Genomic DNA, 18,849 nt, shown 5'->3' on the forward strand with positions numbered 1-18,849 from the left:
GAGAGCTGAGGGTGGGGCCAGTCTGGGGCCCTACCACAGGAGGCTCACAACCCCTGCCTCCAGCTAGCTAAGCTTGTTCCGTTCCTGACCCACACAGAGGCTAAGGGAATGGGGCGGGGGATGGCTCCCGTTCTTCAAGAGCCCCAAGGAAGCACACTTGCTCAGTCTCACCCAAGACGGGGCAAGGAGCAGGGGGGTGGGGCGGAGGAGGATCACCCTCTAGCAACTTCTGTTTGCTCATAGTAGAGTAAAAAGACCCGGACTTAAAGCCTCGTGCTTGCGTTCACTTGCTGCGTGTTCTTGGGCAAGTCACTGCCCCTTGCAGTGGGTCTGTTTCCTCATCTCAAATATGGGGCAAAGAATTCCCCACCGTCCACACAGGGAAGTTTACGAAAGCCAATGAGATAACATGTGTAAAAGTGTTTTTATTTTTAAGTGACAGGCACTGGCCGGCTGAAGGACACTGCCACAAGGGGCTACTGAGCAGTGCTGTGTGGCCGGCACAGCGGCCGCCACGGTGCCCAGGCCAGGGCAAGTGACAACAGCAGTCACAAACCTTCTGGGCTGTTGGAGAGGCTGCCCTACACTCTGCTTTGCCGTCTCCCAGAGATTTTACTTCACACTCCTCACAGCTACTCCCAAGGGGCCCCCAGAAACTCGATCCTCCACTGAGAGGGTGGGGGCAGCCGTGTCCTGGGCTGGGCGGGGGACCACCCAAGGACACTCATTGGTGATGTGTGGGAAGGGCTCTACCCAACCCAGATCAGGCTTCCCCTCGGTTAGAGACATCAATCTGGCCTGAACCAGCCCTGAGTAGAGACCCCTGGCCCAGGCAGGGGCCCCCGCTCTGGGCAGGCAGTCAAGCAGCAGAGGCCCCATCTGATCCAGGCACTTCCTTTGGTTAATGAGAAACCAAATAAACAGCCTCTGCCCCAGCTGGCTTCGGGAGCACCCCAGCCGGGCCCAGCCCTGCCTGCTCCAGCCAGCCTCCCTCCCTTTCACCCTGCAGGTCCCGTGACTTTCCTCCCTTGCCTCCTCCATGCGCTTCCCACTTCCCTCACAGCCCTGCCTGCTCCTTGGCTGGCACGCTGGGGCTTCCTGCTCTGGATCGCTAACTAACCCTCCCCTTCCTTCCTCCTCCTCCTTTCCTCTAGTGCCTTCTTACCCATTTTTAGCTGCTGGGATCCCACTTGTCCTCCTCTCCTGACATCTGTCTCAGCCATCTCCATAAGGAGGGAGTTCCCCCGCCCAGAAGACCTGCAGGCTGCTCCGGGCCTTGCCAGCCTGTGTCTCTGCTGTGGGAATGAGGCCAAACCCTCTTCAGGGCACTCGCTCCACTCTCAGACCACCAGCCTGCAGGAGGGAGATGCTCAGATGCTTGGGTGCTCAGGGCTGCTCTCGCTTGAGGGCTTTGTCAGCCAGAAGTCCCCGAGCGTGCCATGCTGAGAGCTCTGGTGTGCAGGAGAAGGAAGGCTCTTCTGGCTAAGAAGCGAACCGGACAGCCTGAAGCAGCCTCGTTACCCAGCGGGCCACAGCTGAGGCCCAGCTCCTGGGAAGTTATTTCTAGCCACCTCCAGGTGTCTTGAGGCAGGGCAGGGCTGGGCCTGCCAGTAGGTCCCAGATCTAGCCCAAGCGAGGTGGTGGCAGTACTTGCAGACACGCCCAGGTCCCCATGGGAACACCTCCTCCCCCATCTACTCTCTCTAGCTGAGCCTAGTGCCAGACAGGGCAGATGCCCGTGGCCTAGGATAGACAGGGCGATATGGTCACAGGTTCCAGCAGAACAAGAGGGTAGAAGAACTTGTGACGAAGAAGGGCACAGAGCATTTGCAACATCTTGCTCCACTAGGACAGCCACCATCTTCCCATACCAGCCCAGATCACCAGCGTTTTGGGCACATGAAAATCACATACACGCGCTCTCTCGCTCGCTCTCTCTTGCTCTCTCTCTTGCTCTCTCTCTCTCTCGCGCGCGCACGCTCTCTCTCCCTCTCTCCCCCCCCCCTCTCTCACTCATATACTCACTCATACACTCACACTTCATTCCCCAACATCACGACACCATTTTACACCCATTTCTCCATGTGGTTAATTTTTTTTTTTAGTTCTCATTTTTTCTAAGAAAAAAGCAACAAGAAAATAATTCAGAGTTTATACAAAACATCTTTACATTATTTTTTTTCCAAAAAAGACTAGTATTTACACAAATGGCAACAGAAACAAAAACAAAAAAAACCTTTCGACTGCCACCTGGAAGGGGCTGGCTGTTCCGCTCCCTCTCCCACCTGGCAGTGGGGTGGGCAGCTGGCCAGGAGGCAGTGTGGAAGTGGATGGTGGGAGGCCCAGCTCCTTCCATGGCCACTCTGGGAGTGCCTGCAAGGCGCTTGCTAGTGGCAGTCTATTAGCAGCCGTGCTGGCAAGGAGCCGGGATCAAAGTGCACGGCGTGCTGGCCCAGCCCTAGGCAAGCCTCTTCCTCTTTCCAAGCCCCAGCCCAAGACTGGGGGGCTAGCAGGAGCTGGGTTTGGGGGGCACCCACCTGAGCTAGAGCCCAGAAAAGAAGCAGGCTACCTGGCCTTATACCCGCTTAGTTCTCCACCCTGGGCCTCTGTTTCCCCACCAGGCTGAAGGATGCCAAAGGTGAGGGGAGAACAGGGCAGAGAGGAGAGGGGGGAACTCCCAGCTCTGCAGGGCAAATAGCCACCTGGGCACCTCACCTCCCTCCACCCCCCATGAGGTCATCTGCCTGCAGCAGCTCTCCTGTTCCCCAGGCAACAGCCAATTAAGACATTAATAACCGTGAGAGTGAGGGAGGCAGGATACGCCGAAGTATCCCACAGGAAGGTTTTTTTTTTTTTTTTTTTTTTTTTTTTTTGGTGGAAGGGTGGCAGCCACTACCCCATTGCCAAGATCAGCACTGCAGAAGGAGGGTCAGTGGGGGAGGGTGAGACACCTTGCCCAGTGGCACTCTTGTCTTCCCTCGTGGGCAAGAACAGCCCTGGCCTGTCCCCTCCCCCCAAAAATATGCCAACGAGTTTATAAAAGAAATGCCATCCTATGCTTCCCGGCTGGCCACATCCTGCCCCAGGCCCCTGATACTGCGGAAGGCTGGGCTCAGAAAACCTGGGGAGGGGCTGTCTTTTCCATTTTTCCATTTTTCTTCAAAAAAAAAAAAAGAAAACAGATGAAAATGAGTTGACAGCTAAAAAAATGAACACAAAAACATTAAAAACAGTGATGATAGCGGACAAGAAGTCCTGGGAAGGGAGAAAGGGGGCGAGGGGGCACAGGGCCGGGGGGGCGTCTCCCTGCCTGCTGTCCATCAGCGTCCGACCCTGCCCTCCAAGAAGGGGTGCCCCCGCAGAGCCCAAAGGCCTGGCCAGAGGGGGAAGGCACAAGAGCATGGGGGCTGGGGGCACAAGCACCCCCCTCTGAAGCCCAGGGGGCGGGGCAAAAGGGGGATTATAAAAGCCAAGAAACTACAAAACTAAATACAAAGATGGGCACAGCTGGCAAGGGGAGGGACGTGGGTGAGGATGGAGAGGTGCAGTCCCGGCCGACTGTCCCTCGGGGCCGAGGCTGCCAGGGCCCTCAGACCTTGTAGTAGATGTTCGCGGGGCTCTGGGGCGGCATCTCCTGGACGATGTAGACAGGGTGCCCGTAGTCCCCACTCACCTTCTCATAGTGGGGGCAGTAGTTGTTCTCTGTAGTCCGTAAGGGGATGATGATGTCGCTGGGCTCGGTGCCCGCCGTGCCACTGCCCCCCTTAGGACTGGCCAGGGTGCTGAGCGAGAGGGCGGGCGCCCGCTGCTGCGTGTGCTTGCGGTGCCGCTTGCGCAGCTTCAGCAGCAGGATGGTCAGGAAGATGATGATGAGCAGGAAGATGACACAGCCGGCGCCCACGGCCGCAAACAATGCCACCTTGGAGTTGAAGAAGCTGTCGGGGTCCCCGCTGTTGCCTCCGCTCCCACTGGAGCCACTTTTCTCATCCTGGTTCACAGTCTCTGTGGATGGGGGAGGGAGGGAAAGGAGGGGAAGGTCAGCCAGGGGTCCCAGGGACACATGGCAGATCTCGGGCCATGCCCTGCCTTCCTTCAGAGCTAGGGCCTCAAAGGGCAGCTGGGCAATGGCTTCTGCCCTCCGGGAGACTCCCATACACCCACCGTGCTTGCCGTCAGAGTCACCCAGGGAGCCCCGACCACCGGGGGCCTGTGTAGCCATCTTGATAGTGTTGTCTGCCTCCTTGCTGGGCCGGCTGGTAGTCAGCTGCTCGGGCGTCACAGCATTGGGGTCTGGGGGTGGGGAGAGAACAAGTGAAGGCGGAACTCCGGCAGCCTAGGTGCCTCAGTTACATAGCACCCACTGGCCAAGAATGGCTCGGATACTGGACCTCAGGTCCCCTATCCCTACTGCCCCCTCTGCCACTACTCCCCATGCCCCCCCCCACCCAGTGAGGAGCATCTGTTGCAAAAGCCTAGCTCAGGAGCCCTCGGCCTGGGTGCTCACCTTGCCCAACCTTCATGACAATCTTCATGGTGCGTGTGCGGCACACACCTCCCTCCCGGTTCTCCAGTCCCTCCAGGCTCCCATTGGATGTAGCTGCAGCAAGAGGCCAGAGCAGTCAGGAGGAGGAAGAGGTTTGCCAGCATTACCCAGAAGCCCTAGTGATGTCTAAGCCCTTAAGAATAGAACTGGGAACCAGGGAGTTGTAAGCAGCTCCCACCCACCCATGAACCTTTCTACTTCTCTCCTCCCACTAGGAACAGAGTCCAGGAACTAGCCCCTCCCACGAGGATGCTGCTCCCCTATCATGACCAAGGCCAAAGAAGGCCTTGGCCCTTCTTTCTCAGTGGAAGCTACATGTGTCTCCTCATTGGGTGATGTTGCTCAGAGGCCAAGCAATTAGAACTGGCATGGTGAGGAAGGCATCTCCACAGACTAGAAGGAATCCTAGATTAGGTGTCAGGAGAACTGGGTTGGAAACCCAATCCGCTCCCTAACTGTCTGTGTGACCTAGGGCAAGAAGCCCCTTCACCTCTTGGGGCCTCAGTTTCCCATGAAGAGAAAGGCTGAAGCTCTGCCAATTCCGCCATTCCCAAGATTAGATCTTAGGTGGGCAAAGAAAATAAGAGAGAGAGCACCACGAATCAGAGTCCTCTCCCACCCAACTCCTAGAGCCAGGGCAGCAGGCCCCTTAGTAAACGCTGGGGCCGGAATTCCAAGGCCAGACTAGGAGGAGAGCACGCCAGTCTTCAAAGGGGACTGGATCAGGCTGGGCCTGAACTGTGTGCAGTCTCGATGCACTACTCAGAAGTTCCCACGGCTACAGGACAGGAAAGAACCACGTGGTGGGCAGGGACTCACAGGTAATATAGTAATCGTGGTGCTTCTTGAACTCCAGGCCCATGTAGTTGGGGCTGAACTCCTGGAACTTGATGGTGAAACGGATTTCCTGCTCTGGCCTATTGCAGGTGACCAGCACGTTGGGGTCAAGCACGGTGCTGCAGGCAGCTGCCTGCTCAGGCCGCACCAGGTACAGCTTGTAGTACTCATAGGGCCGCCCAGCTTCTGCTCGGGGGCAGATGATGTCCAGCTTGTCTCCAATCTTTGGGTAGATCACCAGGCCCTTCCCACTCAGGAACCTGCCCAAGAGGGAAGAGATGGTTAGCCTCAGGGTTGGGGGTCTCAGGCCATCCCCAGAACCAGGGGAGCAGACAATGAGGGCCAGGCTGGGAACACTGGGTGGAGATGGCGAGCACAGGCATTCTGTTCTTTTTCCATCCTTATGCTGGGGGCGGGGAAAGAGAAGCATACTGCCAGCAGGGTGTGGAAGGGGTGGCCCATGGGCAAGGCTGCCAGGCTTTGACTGCTCGGCAGGGTGGGGCACTGCCTAGCTGGGGGAGCCCTTTGTCCTAATGTGGCATTTCCGCAGGGGGGCTGACGTGGCAGACGGGCTGGGCACCTAGATGTCAGGCTTGGGCTGCCTGGATGTGGCGGCCCTGTCCTCCTCGCACCCCCAACACACTCACATTCCTTCACAGCCTCTGCTACCGGCCCCCCAGCACACACGCGTGTATATGCGTTCATGCGCACAGACACACATAAAGAAGCACACACACAATGAGCCCTAGAAACCACCCCCACAGCTCCCAGCCAACGGCTGGGGATGCACAACCTATCTTGGCCCCATGCCTTCTCCCCCATCCTTGCTAATCTTGGGCATGATGGGGAGATAGGAACAGGCCTTGCCTAGAGCCAAGGGATAATGGGCACAGTCTCCAGCCAGGTACAGCTCCACACAGCTCTCTCCACTCCCCACTCCCACTGCCTGGCATCCTACCAGGACTCATCCCACTCCCATAATGCAAAAGCCTGAATCCCCAAATCTGGCCAGTCTCACTGCAAAGGATAACAGAGAAAGGGGAGAAGAGGCCTGAGCAGGAACAACAGATCATATAAGACAGAGCCCCAGGAACCTCGCTCATCTGCCTTCTAATTCACTCCCACCACACACACACACACACACCCACACACACACCCACACCCACACACACACACACACACACACAGCCTCTGCTCCCCATCCTGAGAGGAGATGGACAAATGCCTCCCGAGCCAGGTTCGTCTTCTAATCCAGAAGGCCAGGCACTGGGAAATAGCAGGGGGAGGGCAGCTGCCTGGGGCCACCGATTCATATCCTGTCCTTGCCTGAGCACAGTAAGCGCTCTCGGCCATTTCTGAGCCTGGGAGCAAGTCAGTACAATGTAGGAGAAAGAAGACAGACTTTGGAATCAGATAGATGGTGGCCCTTACTAGCTCTGTGACCTTGGATGAGCTGCCTGATCTCCCTATCTTTCAGCGTCCTCACTTATAAACTGGGGGTGGGAAGAGCCCCTCCTCCAAGGATGGTGGAGGGGAGGCATGATGGCATGTATAGAGCACATAGTTGGCACTCAACCATGATTCCTGCTTAGAAATAGCGTGGTCTGCCAAGAGGCAGGAGGCCAGACACTAACACCAAGGACCTATGAGCCCAGTCTTGTTTCTTGGGTGGGAAAGAGGAAAAGATGATACAGCTCCATCCTCAAGGACTTTACTGTCTGCTGTGGTTCAGAAAAGTAAATGGCCCACGCTGCAGCAATGGATAGCACCAGGCTATCTGGAGGCTATGTGAGAGGATGGTGGCTCAAAGGGCAAGGGCTAGAGGCAGAGAGAGGAAGGAGACAGTTCATCTGACAGGGCAGTCAGAAATGGTCCCACAGAAAGAGTGGGATGAAAGCGGGTCCTGGGGGAGGAATAAGAAGTCAATATCCAGCAAGAGTAGACGGCAGTGGTTGGGACACAAAACCCAGGCCAGTGACTGGCCCAGTGATGGGAAGAGAGGAGCAGAAGAAGAGGGGGTAAAGCTCAGCTGGGGCCAGACTGAAAGGCCAGGGTCACAACAAGCAGTGTGGGTTTCATCCAGTGGGGGACAGACTCTCTAGCAGAAAGGACAATGAAGGCCAAAGGCAGTGCTTCAAGGGAATGAAGCTAACGGTGGAAGAACATGGTTCTACTCCCTGAGGGCCCATTCCACAGTGGGGGCTACAAGGCACAAGGGCCTCCTGGGAGCTCAGTATCCTCACCGGATGGAGGGAAATGATACCCAAGGAGGTGACTAAGGGAACTAGACCAAGTAGATGAAGTGGATGAAGACCAGCAGCCCTCTCTCCACGTCCAAGGAAGCTCCACTAAGCTGGGACCTGCCACCCTTCTGTGCAGGAGGGTAAAAGCGACAACAAGAAGGTCTCACCCGCCTTAGTACCTAGCTTTATCACACTCCAGAAGGCCAGAAAGGAAGCAGGCATGGGATGGAGGCCCACACAAACATTTGAGAGAAAACGCCCCCAACTCCATGTGCCACGAAAAGCCAAGAAGTTTCACCAAAGCCTCTATAATTCCTAAGGCATTTTTCACCTTCCAATCTTCATTACTGGTTCCATCCAGGCAGTAGGATTAGACAACTTCTAACATCTTAGAGACAGAAGGAACCTTTGAGACCTACTGAGTCCAGGCTCCTCATGTGAGGGAATGAGTAACCAGATGAATGTTCCTGTTGAAGAGGGGTGCTCAAAGCCAACCCGAGGAGCCTAAACTCACCCAGGATGTTAACTCCTAAGGGTCTAAGAGTACCTTAAACATTGGCTGAATCCTTATACAGCTGCACCTCCATAAGACCGTACCTGGAGATGACAGGAGGTAGAGGGCACGCAAAGGGGTACAGGCCAGCTCACTTTTCTAACCACTTGGCCCACCTTACTCACCAGGGCGTCTTGTCTACCCTGAGCAGTCTCCCATCACCATTCAGGTTCTGGATCCCTGGAACCCAGAGACAACCGAGGAAACAGATGTCTACATAGTGGGTGGGGGAGGGGGAGGAGAGAGGACTATTGCCCCCAACACCCCTCAGACTCTCATCAACCTCAGTGAACAGAATTCATACATATTCATGAGTTCATTTGCATAGCAGCTGGCAGAGGGAAACTCACCTTCCCCTAAAGTGCAGAAGGGAGAGGAGCCTGATGAGACCCAACTTCCCTGACCCTGGTCCCCCATGATGGTACCTTCTCAGCTTCTTCCCCACCACTGAGAAAAGTGCTTCTGGGCCTGTGAGAAGCCCCAGAAAGTGGTGAGGGGCCATGAGGTGTGGGTATGCAGCCCGTGAGAGTGAAGCCCGAGGTCAGGTACGACGCTAGTCATCCTGTACAGTGGGGACCCCGCAGGTCTCCCCTCGTACCCACCAGGTTAGGAGTAGGGGCCGAGAGGAGGAGGAAGAGAGTACCTAGTTAAACTCTTTATCCCCCAGTTTTCAAAAACTACTACTCCCCCCATTATCAAACCAAGCTTTCCTGCCTGGGGCCACCCCCGGACAAAGCCCTTTTCTGGAAAATAAGGGGATTGACATGGCCCAGCAGGAAGCCTGCAGCAGGTCGCCATGGTAACCCCTGAGGCCTTCCCTCCTTAGCCTCTGATAGCCCCCGGGACCCCAGGGAGCCACCCCAGGGAGTAAAAGGACTTAGGGGAGGCAGCCTGGCGTTCAGTCTCCTGTCTGTGGCCTGCCTCTTCCCCTCTACCCTGGCCCAAGTCTCTCCCCCAGCCTGCCTACTGAGCTTAGAAGTATCACCATGACTGCTGAAAAGAATCCTGGGAGAGAAGAAGCCTGAGGGTCTGGGGTAGTGGCCAGTGCTGGTCAGAGGCCAACTGTCCCCCCCGCCGCTTCTTTGTCCAGTTAAGCCCCTATCCACCCATACACAGAAAATCTATAGCAGAGAGAGTTTGGAGCTCTGGGGGTCATGCCTAGAAAGCTGCCCACGTTCCACCACACTTCCTTCCCTCTCATCCTTCCCTCAGGCCCTAGGGACTTGTGGTCAGAGAGTGGCCAAAGGGAGAGCCTGGTCCTAGGCCATGCCAGCCCAGGTTTGGTAGAAGACTCTAGCCACAGCTTTGATTCAGTGACTCCGGCACCACTGCGCCTGCACCCCAGGGTGGCAGGACCAGTGGAGGACAGACCCCAAGCCGGAGCTCAAGTGTGCTCTCATCCCAGCAAGGGTGGGGAGCCCCCAAATTAAAGGCTCCTCTTTCACTCCCCCAGCTCCACCCAGCCCCCGAGGCAGCAGGAGCAGGCCTGGCATGTCCCAGCAGTGCCCGCCGCCCAGGCGTGGGTGGGCAGGAACAGCAGCTGGGTCCTGGCACACACACAGCACTGTCGGAGGCAGGGAAGCCAGGAGAGCCCCAGAGGAAGTCACCCCCCCACACACCTACACTGAACTATGCCTCCCCTCTGCCCCACCTGGCCAATGCTAGGGCCCACTGAGGGCTTAACAGCCCCTTTCTTGTTGTCTGCTTTCTGTGGGGTCCCTGAGAGGCAGTGAGATTCCTGGCCCAGAGGGGAACCAAGGCTGCTATTCAGAGCCCGGGAGGGAGAGTGCCAGGCATCGAGCTGGCTGCCTCTAGATCAGGTCACCCCGAGCAAGCTGCCCTCAGAGGTTGGCCTAGCAAGATCAAATGAGGAAGCTGGAGCACTGCTCATCCCACGTGGGCAGGGCCTGAGTCACAAGGACAGATGCACACACACCTGTGAGGAGAGGGAAAGCCGGGGGCAAAAGCCAGCGCCTCCTCCGAAACCCAGTCTCTCCCAGATTCCAAGGCAGTGGGATGGTGTGGAAAGAATGGCACAAGGCACAGCTCTCCCCACTACGAGCTGACTGACTTTAAACAAGTCATTTTCCTTTTCTGGGCAAATGCCTCCTCATCTGGAAAATGGGCAATTCCAACTTCCCAGGGCTGTTGCGAACATCCAGTGAGTTCACATCTGAGGATGCTTTGGAGGTAGCAAGGTACTGCCCAACTGTTAGTTAGCACACCAAGCACAGTACCATTTAGAAGAAGCTGAACGAGCTTACTACACTCCTGGTTGCTAGCGCCGCCACCCAAAACAACTACAGTGAAAACCCACCCAGGAGGGGCTGCTACAGAGCCCAGGGCAAGGAACCCAGAATATGGCTAGTGAGCATCCCCTTACCTCAGCTCCCCTAATAATCACAGGGTGGACCCTCCCCCCAAACCTACTGTTCCCATGGCAACCAGCGGCCTCCTGGCTGGCCCACCCACTCCATACTCCCAACACCAGAAAACAGTGATGCACAGTAGTATCCAGAGCCCACTCATCCCCATCCATCATAGCTGGTGAGGCAGTGGAGAGCCTGAGGGGAGAAAGGGTACCCTGGATTCAGCCTCCAGTCCAGCCTCACCAGGCCCTTCTTGCCCCAGGTCTGGCTGCCCGGGGTGGGGGGAGGGAGGGAGGGGAACAGGGAACTTTAGAGGAGCTGCTGGCTTCCCATCACTTTCAGGCCCCCACCTGTGGCCAATCAGCCACAGAGTAGAGAGGTCAGGTCCCTAGCCACCCCGGAAAGGGGCCCCCTGAGCTGGCCTCCCCAGGACGGTGAGCTGGAACAGCTGTGAGGGGGCTGGGACCAACACTTTGGCTTGTAGCAGGCAAGCCTGGGTTGGGGTCTGCAGCTGCCCCCACCCATGCTGGATGGAGTCAAGGGTCCTGGATGCCAAGCTGAAGCCCCCACCCCCGCCCCTTGCAGGGAAGGTGTAATATGATCTCAGGCACATTCCCACTCTCTGGAGGTGGAGGAACCTGAGTGGGGGGCAGGAAGGGGTCAGAATGGGACTGAGAGACTGAACTGCAGCAGCTGGACTTGGCTGAGGACTCAAGTATGAGGCCTGCCGGCTGCCCCAAGTTCTCAGGGGAGGAGGCTGGAGGAGGGGTCTGCCCTGGGACCTTCCATCACAGCCCCCCCACCCCACGCAAGCATGCACATGTACTCCGGTTCCTCCCAACCTCTAACGGGCCCAGACCCACCTTCCCACCCTGCACTTATCGGGCAAATCTGACAAGGGGCCAAGCTCTTGCCACCCAGGGACTACCACCCTGGAAGGCCACAGCACCAATTTGGGAAAGAGGCTGGGAGTCTGGAGTCAGCCCTTCCGGCTCCCCTCTCCCGGTCAGGGCTGGGGCTGCCCGTACCCTGGAACCTGGAAACATACCCCCAGCCCCACCACTTCTTTATTTTGATTTTTTACCAAGGAGGAAGCAATTAAGCAGGGTTTATAGGCTCTGGGAGATTTCGGTGGGGGGGGGTTGCCAGCTCCTGACAGGACTGAGGCGAGAGACCAAAAGCTGGGAGGAAGAGGGGAGGGAAGAGAGAAAATGAGCCTGAGAGGGAGAGCACGGGCATGTGCGAGAAACAAAAGGACTCGAGAAAAAGAGGCAGAGAGTGACTAAGAGTGAGAGGGAGTGTGAGAAAGAGGGAGAGCGGGCAAGCAGAGCTGGAAAGGGGAGGTGAACGCGGCTCACACAGGATGTGAGAGGGCGAACCGACAAGGGCCTGAGAGGGAGAAGTCGGGCAGGAGGCAAAGAGGGAGAGACGGACAGAAAAAGACCGTTGATTTGAAAGGCTGTGGCAGTCCCAGGCTTGGGCGCAGTGGCAGAGACAGCCCGCCGAGCTCAGAGTGAAGCTGAGGGCAGTGCCTTCCTCCTGCTCCCCCAAACCCGTGCCAACACACACAGACAGGCTGCATTCCAGACCCCTGAGCATAGATGGAACTCTGGGGGGGGGGTGCTGCGAGCAGGGGCACCAGTATCAGTCCCCCACCATTCCCAGGATCTGCTCAATTACAGGGTGGAATTCGTGCAAGTCCTATTGAGGCTTCAGCCACCACTCCCACCACCCCCAGGATGCCTGCCCTCAGCCTGAAGTGGATCGGGGAATGGGGCAGATCTCAAAAACCTGCAAACCGTTCCAGAGCACTCAGGCCTCAAGACACAAAAAGGGTGAAGCTCAGGGAGATCTTGTTTCTCCCAGCCACCCCCCACCTCACTCTGCAGGAGGCTCCTTTCCAGCTGTGGAGCTGCCTGCTATCTCTGGTTAGAGACCCGAGAGAGCAATTAGGTCACTCCCATGAGCCCCTATGATGGGCTACCCCAGGCTGATTTCAGCTCTCCTGGCTCAAGAGAGAGCATTTCCAGCCTCCACCTTTACAGGAGGGAACTGGGCACTTCACAGCGTTTCTCCTTGGTCTGAGCAGCCCCAGGCCCCCAGACCATTTTGGGTCCCTGCTGTTAGGAGAGCACTGGGCCCAGTTTGGCTTCTGGGTTAAGGAAAAATCGTTGTCAATCCCTTTCCTTGTACCCTGACCCTGGTTTAGACATCCCACTAACCAATAAATAGGACCCTACCTTAACCTAAAGAGAAGAGAACTAAAGAAGCCGCCCTCTCCCACTCCAGGGCCGAGAGGTGCATGGCCCCTGGAACCTAAGAGGTCAAGACAGGCAGGAGCTCGGGAAGTTAGCGGGGAGCCCATAAGAGTGGACAGGAAGAGATTCCAGATGCAGGAATCATAGAGCACAGAGGGCAGGCCAAGGGCCCCCAGTTTCCCACTAAGTGGGGTGTCCGCACACTGCTGGGACCTCCAGAAAACAGGAAGGAAGAGCAATTTTGACCCTGGGTTCCAACCTGAGTCTTGGATGCCAAAAGAGAAAAAGGTCCAGAGGTCACTACACAATCCAGCGACTCCCCACTAACAGCCCAGAAACCACTGAGCCACCGCCCTGAAAGGTGTGTGTGCTGTTGGGAGGTGGGGGAGGATTGTGAAGGGTAAGGAGGTGGGAGAAAAGAAAGGATCTCCTCTACATAGCTGCCTCCCCAACCCCTTTGGGAAAGCTAAGCACAACTCCCCAATCTGAGGACAGAGGTGGGGGGCAGTGAGACCCGCCTGGGCAGGAATCCTTTGCTTGCCACCCACTTCCCTCGCCACCTCGGCCGCCACTCTCCACCCCGGCCAGCCCTGGAAGCTCTGCCGCCGGCTCCATTGGACCCCCGACGAGCGCTGGATCGACACCCCCCCCCCAACAAAACCTCTCTCCCACTCCGCCCCTCTCCACCCGCCGCCTTTGTGAGCCTGGGAGCGGCGCCCGCCCTTCCACGGACCCAGCAGGGAGAAAGTGGGGGGGGGGGAGGGAGGCTAGAAGAGACGGCAAAGCGAAAAGCTAGGGAAGCAAACTGGGAAGAAAGAGAAATGAAAATGGGAGAAGCCCGAATGGAGATACAGGCACTGCCACCCGCCTTAAGCGCGAAGTCCCGCGCCACGGTCCCTTCACAGCTAAACAAACGGGGAACCTGTGCTCCGGCCTCTTCCCCCGCCCAGGTCAAGCTCGCCCACCCCACCCCCCCGCCCCCAGCGGCTCTTGGCGAAAACCGCCACGTTCCCAGGGGCCCCAGAGGGGGCTGCTTTCTCTCCCCGACCCAGCTCTCCGGTGCGCTCAAGGGCGCTCAGACTCCCAGCTCCGCCCGGCGCGACAATCTCGACTTGATCCGGGACGTGCGGAGGAGAGGGCCGGGAAGCTGAGGGGTCACAACCCAGCCAACTGCCCCCACCCAACCCCACCGCACCCTTCCCCGCCCGCCCGCAGGGAAACACACTCGAAAAAGCCATAGACAAAATGGGGCGCCGCTCCTCCTCCGAACACCTTCCCACAGGCGCTCGGGGGCGCGCGGCCTCACCCCTAAGGAGTGCCTCCCACCCCCAGGGACCAGAGCAGATAAGTTACTCACTTGGGGTTGAGGGAGCTCCAGGACACGGGCTCTAGATTCTTGGCCAGCGGGGTGGCGAGCCGGCACAGCGCCAACACGACCATCGCCACAAGCCACTTGCCGAGCCAACGCTGGCCAGGCCGGGCCATCTTCCCTGGGGCAGGCTGCACTTCGGGATCCCCTGGCGCCTCCTCAGCAAAGCTGGCCTCGCCTTCCCGTGCCGCGCTGCGCTCCGAGACGCTCAGGCGCCCATCCTCCGCAGCCGCCGGCCTTGAAGTGCTCCCCTCCCGCCGGCTTCGGTGTCGCTCTTCTTCGCCCCGCCGGCCAGGAGGACTCACTGGGCAGCCGCCCCCAACCCGAGCATGAGCTGTGGCCTCCGAGGGCTCGCTCCACTGGCCTCTCCGCCGCACGAAGCACGACGGGGGCTCTGCGCCCCCGGGTGATCCCGTCCGATTCCGCTCGGCTCCCCGAGACTGTTTGGGACTGCGCGACCTCTCCCCGACGGGGTCTCACCGCTGGGGACTCGGTGGCCGCCCGGACGCCTCGACCGCCCCGGGATCGGCACCCCTGGGAAGAAGTGGGAGTCTCCCCACCACACGAGCTCGGTCCGGGGGCTCCCGACCGGGCCGCCCTGGCACGGGCTCCTTTCCTCCAGGCCACACTGGGACTCCGGGCTGCGCGCCCCCCGACAGCTTCGACTTCAGCGCGGGGCCCGCTCAGTGTACTTAGAAGAGCGCGGAGACACTGCCGAGCGAGCTAGTCCCATCAGTTTGCGCCTCTGAAGCCTAGGCCGGGTGGCCCGGCAGCCCAGTCGCCGAGTCCTAGCTCCCTGGCGATTGCGCCCCAGGCTCTACGGTCAGTGCGAGGCTCACACACCTCCCACTGCTGACCAGCGCGCATACACTCCCTCCGCCGCCGCTGAGCTGTCTACTCCCCTGCTCAGGCGTACGCAAGGCCAACCCTACGCATCTTAGCCAATAGCAAGCTCCGTCACGGGGTCCTTGCCCTGCACCACGCCCCCAGAACAGGAAGGAGGCGGGGTTTTAGGGAGCTCTTAAGGTCGCCGCGCTCTCGATGGCACCAATCTGAGTGTGCGGCTCCTGCGGTTATGGATGGGTCCTGCCTAGTCCTGTTCCCAGAGCGCTCAGCCCGTGGGAAGTTGGCGCTCCTCTAGAGCTGTCGGCCTGCTCTCCTCCCCGAGCGCCTGGTCGACACTCCGGCCCACTGACCTGGGCCAAACAGGCTCAGTACTTTTCCCGGGAAAGTACTACCATTCTTTTTGTTACACACGCGAGCCCTGAAGTCCTTGCTCCGTGCCCACCTCCGTGACAAGGATAGCTTGTTTACTCCTGGTCCCATCTCACGTAGGGCTCTGGTGGGCTTTCCTCCTTCCGCCCTCGCAGTGCAGTGTCCGCTTGCACATGGACCCGGACCCGGAGCCCTGAACAAACGGATAGCGGTGGGCGGTGGAGTCTCAGAGGGGTCAAGTACGGGAAAGTTGGGAAGATGAGTTCTTCGCCCCTGGGGAGCAGGCCTTGGGAATCTCAACTTTGGGGAAGAGACTTGTGGGACACTAATGGGCCCAGATTTCGAGTCTTGTCCTGTCCGAAGGCGCGGGCAAGGCCCTGGGATAGGCCAGTGGGAATGAGAGGGCACCTCGATAAAGAAAGACACCTCGAGGGCAAAGAGGAAAGGGCGTAGGGCAGAGGCGCCTTTCGAAAAAGCAAAAGTTGGCGCCCTGGTCCCAAGACGCCGGACTCCAGCACCTCCCGGCCTCGCCATCTGGGTCTTTGTCTTACAGCCCCTTCTCCCCGCCCCTCCTTGCTTCCTTGCTTATAACTTTGGCTCCATCCCATAGCTCAGACCCTCCCGGTCCGACCCGCTCTCCCCAGTTGGACCTCAGCAGATGTACCCACGTGCTAATGTCTCCCCCTACTGGTCTTCTATAGCACTGCGGGTGCCTGGGACAGACTGAGAGCGCCCACTCCAACGGGAGCGTGGCACACACGAGCCTGGCACACGCGCTCGAGCGCAAGACCCGGGACAGGGGTGGTGACCTTGGCTGGAACCGCGGCCCGGTATGGGGAGGAGGAGGGAGCACTAGGAGTAAGGTCTGGGTTTGGGGTTGGCTCGGCGACTGTCGAGGACATAAAGTCTCCTTGCTGCTTCTTTATGGAGATAATTAGGTGAGCGACATTCCCAAAGTGCTCGCCATTTACACAGTTTCCTGTCCTTCTCTCACTTAAGTAGGAGGCTGATCTACTGAGTTCCCCACTGGATCCTCTGATGATCTCTTTGGTTCATAGAGTGGACCTCTATTTGGGGGGAAATAAAGAGGGACAAGTGTGTTCCTCCCACTTTCAGGGACAGAGCCTGGAGGATGAGAAGGATCTGTGTAGAAAGAGAAGACAAGGAGCTGTTTAGGGTCTCTCAGCTCCCAGCTGGACCCCTTATTGGGGTGTGAGCAAGGAGAGACAAGAACAAGGTGCAGGGACACACCAATAGTCCAGCTTGGAGACTAGGATTGCCCAAAGTGCATGGCAGGACAGCAAAACCTGAGGATGGAAAACAGCCTGCCACTTACCGAGTGCCTACTATGTGCCAGGAACCATGGTAGAAGCATTTCCCTTCACAATCCTTTGAGATGAGTTCCACAATCCCTATTTTATGTAAGAGGGAAAACTAAGGCTCAGGGGGAAGTGACTCATCTGAGGTCATGGAGCTGATCGGTGGTAGAAGCAGGATTTGGCCCCAGACTTCTCTGTCTCCTAAGCCTGTGCCCAGTTCCCTATACCATACTGACTCGCCACATTTCCAGCACCTTCTTGCTTACTTGCTTACTTAATTCATTCCTGGTTAAAAGCTGGTTCATGCCTGGAAAACAGCAACCTTCAGGACGGCCAGGACTCCACTCTTCACTCACAGTCCTCTGAGAGGTTTCTAGGCCTAGGAAAGTTCATCTGTGTCCCTGACCATGCCCCCAAGTTCCCAGCTAGAGTCACCACCACCAATCCCAGAATCAGCCTCAGATTCCACTGCCAACATGCCCAGTGCCCCTCGGGAGGTGAGCCCAAGACCAGGTGGGAAATGGGGCAGATGAAGCTATGCTGCCAGACTTGGGAAGCTTGGGAAGACAGCAGCAGCTCCTGAGTGTGCCAACGCCTCATCCCGGGTGGGGAGGGCACAGAGGAAAGAAGAGAGGACTCTGTGTCTAGGCCTGCTTCACAAGCTGGTCACCCCTGGTCATGACATAGACTTTCTGCCTCAACCTGCCTACCGGAGCCTCAGTAGCAGGGCTGGGCCTACTCCCTGCCGCAGCCAGGGCCAATGACTCCAGGCTCCCACCTCCTGCCCCACCCTAGCAGGGCTTCTGATGTAGTGATTCATGCCCCTGAGGTAGGGAAAAATTACTCCTCAGGGAAGCCAGAGAGGAAGTCAGGATCTGTGGGAGATGTTGACCCTCTCTTATCCAAGCTCTCCCTATTCCAGTGACAGTCACACCCCTCCCCAAGCCTCCCAGATCAGTGTCACCAAACACACACATCCTCCGGGGTTCAAGTCCACCAGTGTTTCCTGAGCACTGATCCTGTGCTTGCCTGTGAGCTGGGATCCAAAGAGGAACCCCACCAAGCCCTGCCTTCAAGGAGCTCCAAGCAGATGGAAATCAGTATGTGGGGACCTCCTGGACCCAGGGATGCAGAATAACATCTAGCAGCTGCGGGAGGCCTCAGGTACCATAACAGCCCCTGGAGAGCTCAGCTTCCCACACCAATGGGAGGCAGGGGGAGTATGAACTTCAGAGCCATAGAGTTCACTGCTTATCAGCTGTGTCTCTTTGGGCAAGTCTCTTCCCCTGTGTGCTTCAGTTAACTCTTCTGTAACCTGGAGATCATCTCTTCCTCATGGAGCTGTGCTGAGTGGGGAGTGAGATAATGCACAGAAAAGGCTTAGCTTCATGGCCGGCCCACCACGGTGCTTACTAAATGGAAACTATTATACCTCCGCAGAGCCTCCCACAGAGACATCCTCATTCCCAGTCACACATGTTCTCACCCGTTCACACATGCTTTGTGTGCCATGCACACATTTTTTAGCTCCTCTCGTTTTCTCACACGTGTACATATTCATACATGAACTTGCCGTCTTCCTCCCCTATCGGTTCATGCAGCACCAGCTGACAGGCTTGGTTCCTGCCTTCACGGGACATGAAGCAGAGTCCCCACATTTCCTCAAGTCACTGTCCTGCTCACACGCATGAACATTCACACCCCCTCTCTATTACTGTGGCCCTTGTCCTTGACCTCTCCTTGCCTGCCTTGTACTCTGAGATAAGAGAAGTGAACCCCCTCACCTAAGGCCACACGGCCAGGGAGAAGAAGAGTCAGGATTCAAACCCGGGCCATTGAGCTGCACAACTTGAGCTTCTACACATGACTGTACTCGGACACCCCAGGGCTCTGGAAAGGAATGTGTGCCAAAGGGTGGACCTTGCACACTGAGGGCAGGAAGCCTGCCCCAAGGGCCGGGGCGATGCCAGCTGGGACCACTCCATGAGGCTAGCAGCCCTCTCGCCTACCTACAATCATCTCTGGCCTGTCCTAGGCCTCCTGTCTGTCCCCTCGAAGACCCACAACCTCTGCCTGCATCCTCCTCACAGATGCACACAACCACTCCCTACAGGGCGAGGGAGAGCCATGTTTCTTGAACAAC

At 57.7% G+C, this 18,849-nt stretch overlaps 1 protein-coding gene across 1 annotated transcript; it reads right to left on the reverse strand.

Annotated features, from left to right (window-relative positions):
* Positions 1–2,138: 2,138 nt before the first annotated feature.
* On the reverse strand, positions 2,139–15,053 carry EFNB1 (ephrin B1). Its single transcript, XM_081222306.1, has 5 exons — positions 14,161–15,053; positions 5,363–5,640; positions 4,505–4,597; positions 4,162–4,290; positions 2,139–4,002 (listed from the first exon to the last, which is right to left on the reverse strand). The coding sequence occupies exons 1-5, from the start codon at positions 14,286–14,288 to the stop codon at positions 3,590–3,592; spliced, it is 1,041 nt and encodes a 346-aa protein (XP_081078432.1). The 5' UTR covers positions 14,289–15,053; the 3' UTR covers positions 2,139–3,589.
* Positions 15,054–18,849: the final 3,796 nt, after the last annotated feature.

This window comes from Mesoplodon bidens (assembly GCF_964165515.1).
Source record: "Mesoplodon bidens genome assembly, chromosome: X".
Classification (NCBI taxonomy): domain Eukaryota; kingdom Metazoa; phylum Chordata; class Mammalia; order Artiodactyla; family Ziphiidae; genus Mesoplodon; species Mesoplodon bidens.

What these genes read in the sequence shown, in the direction of transcription:
- EFNB1 (XM_081222306.1), bottom strand. Translation starts at nt 14,288, where the DNA reads ATGGCCCGGCCTGGCCAGCGTTGGCTCGGCAAGTGGCTTGTGGCGATG. An exon ending in TGGAGCTCCCTCAACCCCAA is followed by an intron (nt 5,641 to 14,160) that starts GTGAGTAACTTA and finishes CCTCTTGGGCAG; the next exon opens with GTTCCTGAGTGGGAAGGGCC. An exon ending in CCACGATTACTATATTACCT is followed by an intron (nt 4,598 to 5,362) that starts GTGAGTCCCTGC and finishes CTCTTGCTGCAG; the next exon opens with CTACATCCAATGGGAGCCTG.